Source organism: Kogia breviceps, chromosome 8 (assembly GCF_026419965.1).
Source record: "Kogia breviceps isolate mKogBre1 chromosome 8, mKogBre1 haplotype 1, whole genome shotgun sequence".
Classification (NCBI taxonomy): Eukaryota; Metazoa; Chordata; class Mammalia; order Artiodactyla; family Physeteridae; genus Kogia; species Kogia breviceps.
This window is the reverse complement of record NC_081317.1, coordinates 23789087-23802934: the sequence shown is the minus strand read 5'-3', so window position 1 is coordinate 23802934 and position 13848 is coordinate 23789087. Positions and strand designations below refer to the sequence as shown.

Here is a 13848-nt window from a genome sequence, read left to right as displayed (position 1 = left end):
GGTCTCTCCTGCTTGTGCAATTATCTGCTGAATGGATGAATGAATGAATATGGGATAGTCCTTACGTTGCAGATGGGGAAACTGAGGCGTAGAGAAAGGTTAAGGCACTATTCAAAGGTTGCCCAGTATGTGGGGGAGTGTGAATCATGAACTTTCCATGCCACCCCACTGCCCCTGTTGTAGCTCTGGGGGAAGCCACAATGTTTCCTCTTGTGGACACTTGCAGTGCCAGGTACCCAGGCGTGACGTACGTGGGAGGGAGCCCAGAAGAGGAGAGAGTAGGGCCATGTGAGACATCTGCTGAGCCAAAAGGCTCACCCAGGAACAGGCGGGTGGGGTGAAACCCTCAGGTGACCTTGCTTACTTCTGATGGACAGACACATGATGGGTCAGCGGCCTGACATCGCAGAGTGCAACCGGGGCTGCTCCCTGGCCAAGCGGCTGGCAGGAAACAAACCGTGAGGCAGCAGAAGTGGAGGGTAGCGAGAGGTAGAACTCGGATGGGGTGGGTGTGGGAACCGCTCAGCCCCTGACAAGCTCTGTGACTGTGCGCAAGTGGCTCGGTCCCTTGGAGCCCTGGTCTCTCAACCTGCAAAGCCCTTCGTGCAGGCCTGGCCATCGTTAGTATTTTTATTACTGGGATTTCTACTCACTGATGTCTGCACCATCATGGCGCGCTGGTCTCGCATTTTCCGAACAATATCCAGTGGGTAAACGGGCAGGTTCCTCTCGATCAGGCACATGGATGTCTCCATGGTGACCAACACACCGGTTCGACCTATCCCAGCACTGGGGGGAAAGGAGCAGAGACGGGATTTGCTCAGACAGCATTTCTGCACAGCCCAGCTCAGCTCCTCGCCAGTTCCCACGTCTACTCAGATGGAGCTTTCCTCCTCTGACCTTCAAAGAACACAAAACACACACTCAAGGTGTGCTCTTGAACAGACTGGGGGCTGAAAAACCAATGGGAAGAAACCCACCTTTCCGTGCAAACTCCACCCCCCACCTTATGCGCATCTGCTGTGAGGTCAGTCAGCTGGGAACAGAGGGAAAGACGAGGGAGGGAGTTTGTTCTCCAGTTCTGCGCTGCAATCACAAGTGTGTCCAAATCTTTTGACATTGTGAAGGAAGAAAGCAAACAGAGCTTTGTAAAAAGCATCTCCAGTCTCGTGGGATTTAGGTGGGCTTGACACCTGCCGACTTTCTCCAGGCCTTTCCCAAGGAGTAGGAGTATTTAAAAAATAAAGCCAACAAGCCACAGTACCTGCAGTGAACTAGGACGGGTTCACCTTCCACTCTCAGGGACCTCACATAGTTCACAAATTCCAGAAAGTCTGAGGAGTCATCGGGAACGCCGTGGTCTGGCCATGCCACGTACTGCAGATGCGTCACGGTGTGCTCCTCTCCGGTCTGCAAAGAGACAGAGTGGCCTCGCTGAGTTACCTGGACGGTGGGCAGGTGGCAGGTGGACAGGAGGACCCCGGCCCCGCTCCAGCCTCCAGCCGGGGAGCTCCCGTCTCTGGATACTCTTCTGCCACTGGGTACCACCCTGCCCTGGCCTCTGCCAACTCCGGCCCACTCGCCTCCCACACGCTCCCACACACCCACTCTTGAGGGTTCCGCTGGGGCCACCTCCTGCCCGATGTCTCCTCCACCACTTCGGCCCACAGCGATCTCTCCCCGTTTGCTCCTATGGTACTAGGGCCGCCCACGTTGGCTCTTTTTTTATGGTCAAAATACACATAACAAGAAGTTTACCATGTTTAAACATTATGTACAATTCTTTCCAGAACCTTTTCATCTTCCCAAACTGAAACGCTGTGCCCGTTAAACACTAACTGCATTCCCCAGCCGTGCAGCCCTGGCAACCACCATCCTTCTTTCCGTCTCTGTGAACTGACTACTCCACAGGTAGCGCGCATAAGAGAAGCCCCACAGTATTTGACCTCTCGGGTCTGGCTTCTTCCACTCAGCATAATGTCTTCAAGGGTCAACCATGCGGTAGCATGTGTCACAACTTCCTTCTTTGTAAAGGGGGACTAGGATTCCATCGTATGAATACCCCACATTCTGTTTATCCATTTATCTGTCAGTGGACAGTTGGGCTGTTTCCACCTGTCGGCTATTGTGAAATATGCTGCTGTGGACACGGGTGCTGGCTCTTTTCCAGGCCGTCTGTGTATCTACTGAAATGCCCACCGGGTGAAAACACAGACTGATCTAGAAGTAGAGCCCTTCCCCGGGGCCCACGGTGGACGCTGATTCAGCACCTGCCTCTGACCCGTGCCCTCCCCTGGACCGCTCGCCGCCCGTGCAATGCTCACCTCGGTGTTCGTGACCAGCATTTCCCGGAACACGTAAGCGATGGTGCAGTCCTCTGACTGACAGCGGATGTGAAAGCTGCCGTGTTCCATGACCTCGGGAGGATAGGGCCAGTACTGGTGGCATTTGGTCTGCAAGGGAACCAGCGGGTAGGGGTTAGGCTCGGCTGTGCGGCGGTCCTCGTTGCGGTTAACTGGGCAGATGGGTTGGATGTTTGGCCAGAGCCCTCTCACTCGCGCCAGGTACGCTGAGAGCTGCTGGGAGAAGAGAGACGCAGGCGAGGCCACTCTGTGCTGCGTCTGTTTTCTGAGGGGTGGGCGGGGGAACCTCCCTTCCTCCTCTGGGGAGCTGAGGAGGGGTGGGGAGGTCAACCCGCCAGGGGCCTGGCCACAGCTCTCGCTCCGGCTGGAGCTGGAATTTGAGCACACAGACTTTTCTTCTTCATCACCAGGGTCCAACTGCTGGAGGGACAGGAGAGCCTCCGACATGGGGCCTCGACTCAGGAGCGACCTCTACCCGACACCCCCGTCTCTTGGCCCCTTCTCTGCTCTCGACACCCCTTTCTACCTCATCCCTCCTTCAGCGTCCACTCCTCACGCCCTTGAGGTGGAACTCCTCAAGGCACAGCCGCTAAGAGCACACAGCTGGGAGCCAGATCGACGTCTGCTACGATCATTTTCTCCTCCACGGTGAGCCCTATGACCTTGAACCTGCTACTACTTAACCTCTCTGATTTTCACATTCGTCACCTGAAAGACAGGCCAGCACCTGCTTCCCAGATGGTGACAGAGGCTGGAGAGAATGGTGTGCAGTGCCAGGCTCACTGCGGGGGGAGAGGTCAGCGGTGACAGTGGCTGTTATCACCACTGCTGCCGCAGGCCCCACCAGTGCTTTCGTATATGACTCCTACGGAGCTGACACGCGCCGGACAGCAGAGGAGGAAACCTGGCTCAGCGGGATTAAGTGGGCTGCCCCAGGTCCAGGGCTGCTGTGGCTCCCCACGGCCCCTCCCGTTTTCTCTTACCCCTTCCAAATCCTGAAACTTGTTCCCTAGCAGTCTCACTGCTGCCTCTGGACTCGAAGCAAAGCTCGGGGCCAAGCTGCCTATCCCATCATAGATCCATCAAGTCAAATTCTGACTCATTCAAAAAGAAGTTTTCTCTCCAAGCCTACAGCTGCATCAACTTGGGTAAAAATTACATTTACTTACAGCTGAGAAGGGGGTATAAACCAACAGACGCACGTAATTTAAAAGAGCTTTTCTATTCTTATTTTCAAACCTCACAGTGAATATGTGAAATTAAAGCATGCTGCTGAAAAGGCGGCGTTAAGAGTTTACCTGTAAACCTTAAACCTGGGTATTTTGGTTAGTGGCTACTTCCCAGCTTCTCCAAGACACGAAGGACTGCTGTCCATAGAACCCGAGGCAGAGCCAACATCCAGCAGGCCTGCATCTGCTTCCTTATCTGTGGGGGTGTAGCTGTCTGCTGCAGGTTCCCAAGGGTCCTGCCCACAGGACAGCTGATGGCAAGCTTCGCTCTGAAGCAAAGAGCCCGTGCAGGGCTGAGCCACAAATACCTCTATTTCCAGAGACTTCCAGTGAATCTGACCAGAACTGGATTCTCTTTACTCCTTGATCAAATTTAGATTTTAGGTCTACTTGGATCTCTAAGCACTGGGGGTGTAGCGGAAAGAACAAGAAGTTTGTGCACATCCTGAGTTTCCTTCCTGGTTGATAAGTTCCACTAACTTGCAAACCTGGGCAAGGTACTTCACTTCTCTGAACCTCAGTTTTGGCCATCCTGTGTGGCTGGCAGGATCTTAGTTCCCTGACCAGGGATCGAACCCAGGCCCCCTGCAGTGGTAGCGGGGAGTCCTAACCACTGGACTGCCAGGGGATTCCCTAATGCCTACTATCTTTTGATCAGTATATGCTAAGCACTAAATGGTGCTTTTTATGGACATTATTTTATCTGGGTCTCCGAACAATCTTATGAGGTAGATACCGTCATTGTCTCTGTTTTGCATAAGAGTAAACTGAGGCTCAGAGAGTGAATCTACTTGTGTCAGATCCTACATATAGGAAATGGAGCATATAGAGATGTAAAAAGTAATTTTTTCCCCCAAAAGAAACATCCTTGATGGGAGGGGAAGGAGAAGACCCTTTCAATGGAAAGACTATATACCTCTATACCTCTGTTTCCTCTTGGAGGAAACCCATGGACCTGAAGGGAGAACACAATGGAAAACGTTTTAGGTCGTAATGAAAAGAGGGAGAAGTGAAAGCTATCCTGTGGCAGGAGCGCCTCACTGACCACTGGCCTCTGGGCAAGGCTCCCAGCACCTACAGACGTTGAGTGCAGCACAGAGCGGCGATGGGGACCCCGCCAGCTATACGCCTGTGGGGAGGCTCACTCCGTAAAATGCAGAATCTGGGAGAAAGCAAACGGGACATGCCGAGAACTTCATCTCTCAGAAGAAGTAGGGGACAGAGCTGCTGGCCTGGAGTGACCGACTCCTAATCAGGAGGAACTCAACGGGGTGGCGAGGACCAGATAAGGGACCTCAGGATACAGGGCTCAGGTCACCTGAGCGTTTGTAACAGGAGAGGGAGGAAACGCGTAGCCTGGATTTGAGAACAGGCTTCCAACCATTGATAAACAACAGAGGTAAGTTCCCAGGGCCAGAGAGTACGAAGGGAATGCTCCGACTCGTGGGAGATGGGAATCTCTAACCTGACAGAACCAGCCGGAAGGGGTTCCATTAGGAAGAAAGGGCTGGGAAACCAACCAACCAACCAACCCACCAGGTTACATGGAGACCTTGGAGGAGCTCAGGTTCAGAGCAGACTCCAATCGGGACAAAACAGGAGGGGCAGGACCTGCAAGGGCAGCCGGTGCAAGTGAGGCCTCCTGGATGGAAGAAAGGGCCTTCTGGGCTTCCCTGGTGGCGCAGTGGTTGAGAATCCGCCTGCCGATGCAGGGGACACGGGTTCGTGCCCCGGTCCGGGAAGATCCCACATGCTGCTGAGCGGCTGGGCCCGTGAGCCATGGCCGCTGAGCCTGCGCGTCCGGAGCCTGTGCTCCGCAACGACGGGAGAGGCCACAACAGTGAGAGGCCCGCGTATCGCAAAAAAAAAAAAAAAAGAAAGGGCCTTTTCTCCTGAGCTGGAACAGGCAGAGTGAGGGAAAGAAGGGACAGCCATCGGGGCAGATGTCTGTCACTAACCACGCCTGCTGCCGCTCTTTTCTCCAAGGAGAACAATGACCTCCCAGTTGGGAAGGGACAAGCCAACTTTGAAGGGGAAAGGAGCAGCCCAACACAGGGGAGGAGAGCTCCTGGCTGCCCCATGGGTTCAGGTGTTGGCTCGTAGAAGTTGCAGCACCACTGAAAGACCTCATGAGCTCGGAGAGTAGCACGTCCACGGACAGTTTCTGAGAAAACCTGGAGTATCTAGGTCCTCCAAAGTCACAGGACAGGCAGGCAAACATGGCACAGTTTCATATGGGGAGATTGTGGAGACAACAAGGCCGATGTCTTGTCATCTATAACATACCACAATGGCCCAGATCAAGGCCTGCAAAGTGTGGGATTTGGCAGGAGGCTAGGAGGAGATGGGGTCTGGATTAAATGGCATAGAACCACACGGTGGGAAAGTGGTTTTTTCCATGTATGCCGTAGAGAGTTTCTCACTTGGGGTCTAGGATAGCTTTAACATTATCTCCCTAGTACTTTAACTCTCTTTTTAGGAGACAGCACATGACCGTGTGGGCAAGCACGCCTTGGGTTCACAGCCTGGAAGCCAAGAATATTTACTTAGACTTTAAAAACACTGTCTTGTGATTTTTGCATTTTTACACGTAACTTCTTCTTCTTTTTTTTTTTGCGGTACGCGGGCCTCTCACTGCCGTGGCCTCTCCCGTTGCGGAGCACAGGCTCCGAACTCGCAGGCTCAGCGGCCATGGCTCACGGGCTTAGTTGCTCCGCGGCATGTGGGATCTTCCCGGACCAGGGCACGAACCCGTGTCCCCTGCATCGGCAGGCGGACTCTCAACCACTGCGCCACCAGGGAAGCCCTAGAAGGAGCTTTCTACTGCTTCTTGAGGGCCTTTACATTTTTAAATGGTGACTTACGTGAAGAGAAGAGATTCTGATCAAGACTGTGAGTGACAAGAAGCTAAGAGTGAGAGCCAACACAGAGAATGACAGATGGAAAGCCCAAGGAGCCCAAGGGCATGCAGAAGGCCAGATCTGATGGCTCATCCTCCCGGGGATGATAATCATGGCCACACAGACACACAATAGCTAATGTTTGCTGGATACTTGCAACAGGAAGCTCTCTAAGCTTTTCATACATATTGTCTCAGTCTTCACAAACCCTCCGAGGCGCCACTACTATCTGCAGTTTATATTCAGGGAAGCTGAGGGTCAGAGAGGTTAAATAACTTGCTCAAGAAGAACAGTGCTCTGAACCCAGATGGTCTGGCTCCAGAGCCCCACCAGCATGCTGCATGTAGGTTTCGGGAGTCAAATGCTTGAGTACAAAATGGGAAAACTGGCTAACAGCACCACTGAGTCAAAGACCAGACAATTTTTGCTGACCACCACCTTAATGGAAGTCGAGGATTATTTTCACATATCTGAAAGGGCATTGCATAGAAGAGAAGGGTAACTTATCACTGACTCTTCCAGGTAAGAGAAGCAGGTGGGGTGGTGGTTCCAAGTGATGTGGATCTCAGCGTGTCGTAAAGAGGGATTTAAAAAAAAATCAGAGCCGATGTGACAAAGTGAGAGAGTGGCATGGACATATATACACTACCAAACGTAGGGTGGATAGCTAGTGGGAAGCAGCCGCATAGCACAGGAGATCAGCTCGGTGCTCTGTGACCACCTAGAGGGGTGGGATAGGGAGGGTGGGAGGGAGGGAGATGCAAGAGAGAAGAGATATGGGAACATATGTATATGTATAACTGATTCACTTTGTTGTAAAGGAGAAACTAACACACCATTGTAAAGCAATTATACTCCAATAAAGATGTTGAAAAAAAATAATAAAAAAATAAAGATGGAGGAACCAGCAAAGAAAACCAAATAAACTAAGCAAATAAATAAAACTAAATTTTTGTAATTAAAAAAAAAAAATCAGAGCCGAATACTCATGGATGGACCCTGGAAGTGTTTCAGCCAAGGAGGGGGAGCCATCTGCCTGGGACAACCTGCTTGAAAGCCCTGTGCAAGCCTCAGGTCTCTCTAGAAATAGCAGGAATACTTATTTTGCTGTTTTGGGTGAGAGGGTAGCCTGATCTCCTCAAACATACTATCCGTTCCAATCCTGTATTCTGACTTTCAGCATAGCTCAGTTTGGCATTCTGAGCTACATACCAAAGAGAGGCCTGGGAGGAAGAGGCACAAAGATCATTCAAAATAGGTGGTTCAAAATTAATTTATATTTGATTTTGGAATGTGTTTCTGGATAAACGTTTCATAATGAAGATACCCAGATGCAGGCAGAAGTTAGAGAACTCATGCTACACAGCATCCCTTGCCCACTGACTTCTATTATATAATCAGCGATCTGTTCCTATGGAAAATGCACGGCAGGCTGAGCACAGCAGGATGCCCATCACTCTCCTAATTAAGCCCTTCTTACCTCTTTTTTTGCATTAGGTTTTGCTGCAACACAAGCAGAGGTTGACAGAGGTAATTTCTTCTACTTTTTATGGCCACTGTGAACCTGGCACTCATACTGCTCTTCTCAGGACCAGCACTTGTCCTGGGTGGGTAAGGCCACAGCTAAAACAGGGGTTCTGGGACAGGTAAGGCAAGGTGAAGAGGCTTCCTGCTTGTTATAATGGATCGGAGGCAGGAATGGGAGGGGCTGTCTGATCACTCCTTAGCTTGGAAAGGCCAGGGAGTGGGTAGGAAGAGTGCTGAGCTTCCAGTCGCTGGAGGTGTCCATCAGTAGCTTGGGCTTTTCTGGTGGCGCAGTGGTTGAGAGTCCGCCTGCCGATGCAGGGGACGCGGCTTTGTGCCCCGGTCTGGGAAGATCCCACATGCCGCGGAGCGGTTGGGCCCGTGAGCCATGGCCGCTGAGCCTGCGCGTCCGGAGCCTGTGCTCCGCAACGGGAGAGGCCACGACAGTGAGAGGCCCGCGTACCGAAAAAAACAAAAAAATTCAACTGGTATAAAAGAAAACCTCCACAGGCCAGCATGAGGAGCTTGGCATGAAGGATAACAAACAAACAAAAAATGAAATGACTACTGTACAGGAGATTTATGGGTCACATAGGGGCTGGACCGGGTGACATTTCATTAAGACCTTTTCCAGCTCTGAAATCCACGTTCTGCAGAGCACAGTGTGACATGCACACTTCTGAATTGGAAATCAAGCCACTTACCCGCCCTCGCTCTGTGAGAGTGGTCAACATGACGATGAGTGACAACTTCTGATCCCAGACTACCTGCCAGAATTGTGCACAGGTATGTGGCAGGGGTCCCTGAGCGGCAATGTACTTGTTCACAAGGTTAGCAGCAGGAATTTCCATCTGGCAAGAGATCGTTAAGGCATTAGAATCTGTTACTGCCACAAGGTGGACAGGGAACTGGATCTTACATTCTTTTAGTTAGTGACTCATCACACCAGAATAACATCTCTATCAATTTTCGGCCAATAAGAATAATAAAAGAAAACGCTGCTCTCAAAAATGCTTCAAAGGGACTTCTCTGGCGGTCCAGGGGTTAAGACTTCACGCTTCCCCTGCAGGGGGCGCAGGTTCGATCCCTGGTCTGGGAACTAAGATCCCACAAGCTTTGTGGCCAAAAAAAAAAAGCTTCAAAGGTATTTAACAATAATAGTAGCATTAGATATTTAAGATAAAACTACGTGATAGTCAATAGGTGATAATCAGAAATCAGAAGTGGACCTACGAAATGGAAAAGAGTTTAAATGACCTTCACCGCTGTGTCCTAAATATAACCAGTATTGGGTAACTGCCTTTCCAGCAACACATGCCAATCTTCATGCTCACATATTTCCCTATGCAGGGTTTTCTATCAAAATATTTATTTCCTTTGAAGCGTAAGCATACAGGCTTATCCCACCAACTGCTGTTCCACTTTGCTTCCTGCATGGCTGCCAATGTTTGTACCATTGAGTTGATCAATCTCCCTCCCAGCCCCAGCTTTACTGAGGTATAACTGACAAATAAAAATTGTACATATTTAAGGTGTACAACACGATGGTTTGATATATGTATACACTGTGAAATGATTCCTAGAGTCAAGTTCATGAACACATCACCTCACATAGTTACCGTCTGAGTTGATTAATGCTAGAGGTCAAAATGCTTTCAACTGTCCTCAGTGCCCCTCTCCCACCCTGCTCTCCTTTGACTTCTAAACTAAGTCTTTTCTATGAAAGAACACTCAGAACTGGCTGAGCTTTGGAGTGGCATTGTGATTCACTCATTCTTAGATGGGAAAGGAAAATGGAGGTGCCTAACTCATGGTTTGGTTGGTGCTTAGGTTAAAGGCTTCCTCAGCCCTGGTCTCAGCCAGTCCCCACCCCAGGACTGTGTGGTGTTAGCAGCCCCACCATTTCTGCTGCTCTGCTTGCAGGACACCAGGAATGTTGAAGTGAGGGTCAATGAATCCCACAGATGCTTTTGAATAAGTGGAATCTCTGATCAGACCCATTCTTGCTGGTGGTTCTTGATATCATGCTATATATAACCTGAGAACTTGAAAAGTCATCTGTTCATTTAGATCAGAGGTTGGTAAGCTACGGGCTGAAGACCAAATTTAACTGTCACTTTGCAAGCCAAAGGTGCTCTTTTTGTGTTTTCACACGGTTGCGTTTTAAACGGCTATATAACTACCAATTAATATCCTCAATTTTGTCTCTTGGCTTGCAGAGACCAAAATATTTATTGTCTGGCCCTCTACAGAAGAAGTGTGCTGACCCCTGGTTTAGATCAAGAAAACTGAGGTTCAGAGAGGCTAAGTTGCCCAAGATGCACTTTCAGAGTGAAATGAATGTTTTCCCCACAACATGTGAAATCTTTTACCTTTTGTTTTTGGGTTATATGCCCAGAGGTGGTTTCATTTTTCTTATTTTTAGGCGGGATGTAATGACATGGGGGAAAAACACAGAAAGTTACAAACATACCAGTGGCCAAAACAACAGAACACCTAAATGTCTGCAGTTGAGGACGGAAGGCATGTGGATGATGTAGTCAGAGACACAGAATCTGAGTTTTGGTCTCACCTTCCGTTAGCTTTGTGACTTTTCAAATCATTAAATGTCTCTGAACCTTAGCTTCATCCTCTGTAAAATAAGACTATTCTGCCTTCCCTCAGTGGCTGCTGTGGTGATGAAATGAGGGGGTGAACGGAAAAGCACTTTGCCAAACTGCAAAGCACCTCACACGCCGCTGTCATGCTTGTTGCGGTGATTAATGTGCTTTTTCTCATGATCCAGATTTTTAACTTACATTCACATAACTTGCATTAATATAATCTTCGTTTCTCTGCAATAATACCCGGGTGGTGTCATCTGTGGGGAGAGCAAGACATTTACTGATTATTCCTAGTGTTACTTTTATCGCACCGAGTAAACAAGAGTTCAGTTCCCAGCCCCATCTGCAGCTCTCGCCTCATTAGCATAAACACTATTCCCCAACTGTTCAGAGTTTGAAATGGCTGCAGTAAAGACGGTGGTGTTTACAGACACACTGAAAATCGTTCCAGAATACCAGACAATCTGTTTTAAAAAGGGAAACATTATCTCAGTGTGTGTGTGGTGGCAGGGAGGAGGTATTCACGCCGGATACTCACAAGGCAGTACATCTTTGTATCGGTTTTTGTCCAAATTTTGAGGCAGCTTTGCAAATGTGATGGCCAAACCGGGCTTCTTTCTGTAGAGTTGCTATATGACAAATAGAGAAGTAAAAAAACAACAACAAAAAAAAAACATTTCAAAAAACAGCTATGGAGAGAGTGTGAGAACATAATTTATCAGTAAAGTTTACCAGTCACAGCACCAAAATCTTAACATTTAACAGTGATTTCATATATTAAGAGAAAACTCTTCCCAATAATAAATTCTACAATCCCATGAGAAACTGACTAAATTTGTCAATAATATTTTTTTTAACATGATGATCTTTGAGGAAAAGTCATAAGAAGGGGTGTGAGTCACAGATAATGGATCACAGTTAAGTAAAACCTCATCTTTATGACAATTATTTGACAAGAGCTAAAAGCAAGTAGAGAAAAAGAAAGAATTCTGACTAAAAATTAAATGGAAATCATTTACATTAGTCTAAAAACACTTCCCTCCAATTTAATGGCGTGAACCACATTCTTTGCTAAGAACAAGAGCATTTCATTTCATTCATTTCAGAAGTATACTTCCACGGTAAAAACATTTATTCCAATACATAGTAAACTTCATTTAAACATTCATTTAAAGAGGTATTTCCCGGGCTTCCCTGGTGGCGCAGTGGTTGAGAATCCGCCTGCCGATGCAGGAAACACGGGTTCGTGCCCTGGTCCGGGAAGATCCCACATGCCGCGGAGCGGCTGGGCCCGTGAGCCATGGCCGCCAGGCCTGCGCGTCCGGAGCCTGTGCTCCGCAACGGGAGAGGCCACAACAGTGAGAGGCCCGCATACCGGAAAAAAAAAAAAAAAAAAAAAAGAGGTATTTCCCTATACATGCAATCATTAGTAAATAATTCAGTTAAAACCATCTTTGCATATTTATAAGCACATATTAGACACATCCGTACTGTACCTGTGATGTTGACAACAGCTCTGTGAGAGGTATTAATAATATTCTTATTTTGTAAGTGAGAGGCAGTGACTAAATGCTTTGCTCACGATTTACACCAGAAGCTGAACTCAGATCTGACACCAATGCTTGAGGTTTTTTCTTTGAAGTGACATTTTATTGAGGTGTGACTGACATGTAAAAAAGTGGTATATAGTTAACGTACAACTCGATGAGTTTGGGGATAAGTATATGCCCATGAAACCATCACCACCATAAAGGCGTAAGATACATCCATCCCCTTTCAAAGTTTCCCCTTGCCCTTTTGAGTTTTCTTTTCTATACAACTGTGTCCCCCACTTCAAACTAGAGTGTTAAACACTATTCACCAGTGGCTTTTAGTTAACTTTATGGGAATTTAAAAACAACTTTTTTTCAGTGTTGGAAGTGATTTTTTTTTTTTTTGCAGAAAATTTAAGAAATTCAGACTAATATAAAGAAAAAAGTTACCAGTAATTTCACAACCCTGAGATGACCTTTTTTTAAAAAATATTTATTTATTTATTTTGACTGCATTGGGTCTCTGTTGCTGCAGGCAGGGCTTTCTCTAGTTGCGGCGAGCGGGGGCTACTCTTTGTTGTACTGAGTGGGCTTCTTATTGCTGTGGCTTCTCTTGTTGTGGAGCATGGGCCCTAGGTGCATGAGCTTCAGTAGTTGCGGCACACAGGCTCAGTAGTTGTGGCTTGCGGGCTCTAGAGCGCAGGCTCAGCAGTTGTGGCGCATGGGCTTAGTTGCTCCACGGCATGTCAGATCTTTCAAGACCAGGGCTAAAACCTGTATCCCCTGCATTGGCAGGCGGATTCTTAACCACTGCGCCACCAGGGAAGTCCTGAGATGACCTTCTTCATCTATCTTCTCCAGCTTTTTTTTTCACACACACATGTATACAAACATATGTAATTATATGTGTAAACACATAAAATACACAGATATCACTATGTTTTTAAAAACAAAAAATGAGACTGAACATTTATTAGCACTTTCCATATTATGTTCTACAGAACCCAAGTATTCTGAAAGAAGCTACTAGGTATTGCTGAGAAAAAGTTTCAAGGTCAAGGAAATTTGGGAAATATTACAAGTCACCTTATGTTCTATGAATCTCTAAGACAAGTCCTGTAGTACATAACCTTATTAAATTCTGATTAGCTAAGCATTTCTCAAGCTAATTTGGCCACGGAGGATCTCACGTCTCACAAGACGTGTCCTGGGAAATACCACTATAATTTTGAAGGCTGTTTTTCCCACTTATTATATAGTGTCTAGCTCCCTGTGTCATTTAAATACTTGAAGTATTCTTTATACACATGATTTTTACTGGCTCAACAATCTATAAAGTTTTCATATTTTAACTTTTATTCTACTTCTTGATTAGACTGTTTTTAATTTTTTACTATTATAAACTCCCAGGAACAGAATTACTGCATTAAATCATATTTTTGAGGACTTTGATACACACACACACACACACACACACACACACACAATGGAGTTGCCCTCCAGGGGTGTATGAGAATGTTAGTCCACCAAATTGCGGCCAGTATCATCAACTAAAATGTGTTTGCAATTTGAATAGGGAGGTAGAACAATGTCCTTCCCTGTATATTTTTGCAAATTGTATTTCTTGCTTTATAAACCAGCCTCTGTTGGTCTGCTTTTTCTCTTACCAGTTCTTTTATTAAACAAATTGCACAGAA

At 47.6% G+C, this 13848-nt stretch overlaps 1 protein-coding gene across 9 annotated transcripts in view; it reads right to left on the bottom strand.

The window, feature by feature from the left end:
• The window catches only part of PTPN3 (protein tyrosine phosphatase non-receptor type 3), a 113564-nt gene that overhangs the window by 4594 nt on the left and 95122 nt on the right, over positions 1-13848 (bottom strand). For all 9 annotated transcript variants that reach the window (XM_067040983.1, XM_067040982.1, XM_067040986.1 and 6 more), the window contains 6 exons: positions 11158-11248; positions 10815-10876; positions 8721-8867; positions 2325-2453; positions 1265-1410; positions 654-789 (listed from right to left, as the gene is read on the bottom strand). In XM_067040983.1, the coding sequence (XP_066897084.1) occupies positions 654-789; positions 1265-1410; positions 2325-2453; positions 8721-8867; positions 10815-10876; positions 11158-11248 (711 nt within the window). The remainder of the gene's footprint in view (positions 1-653; positions 790-1264; positions 1411-2324; positions 2454-8720; positions 8868-10814; positions 10877-11157; positions 11249-13848) is intronic.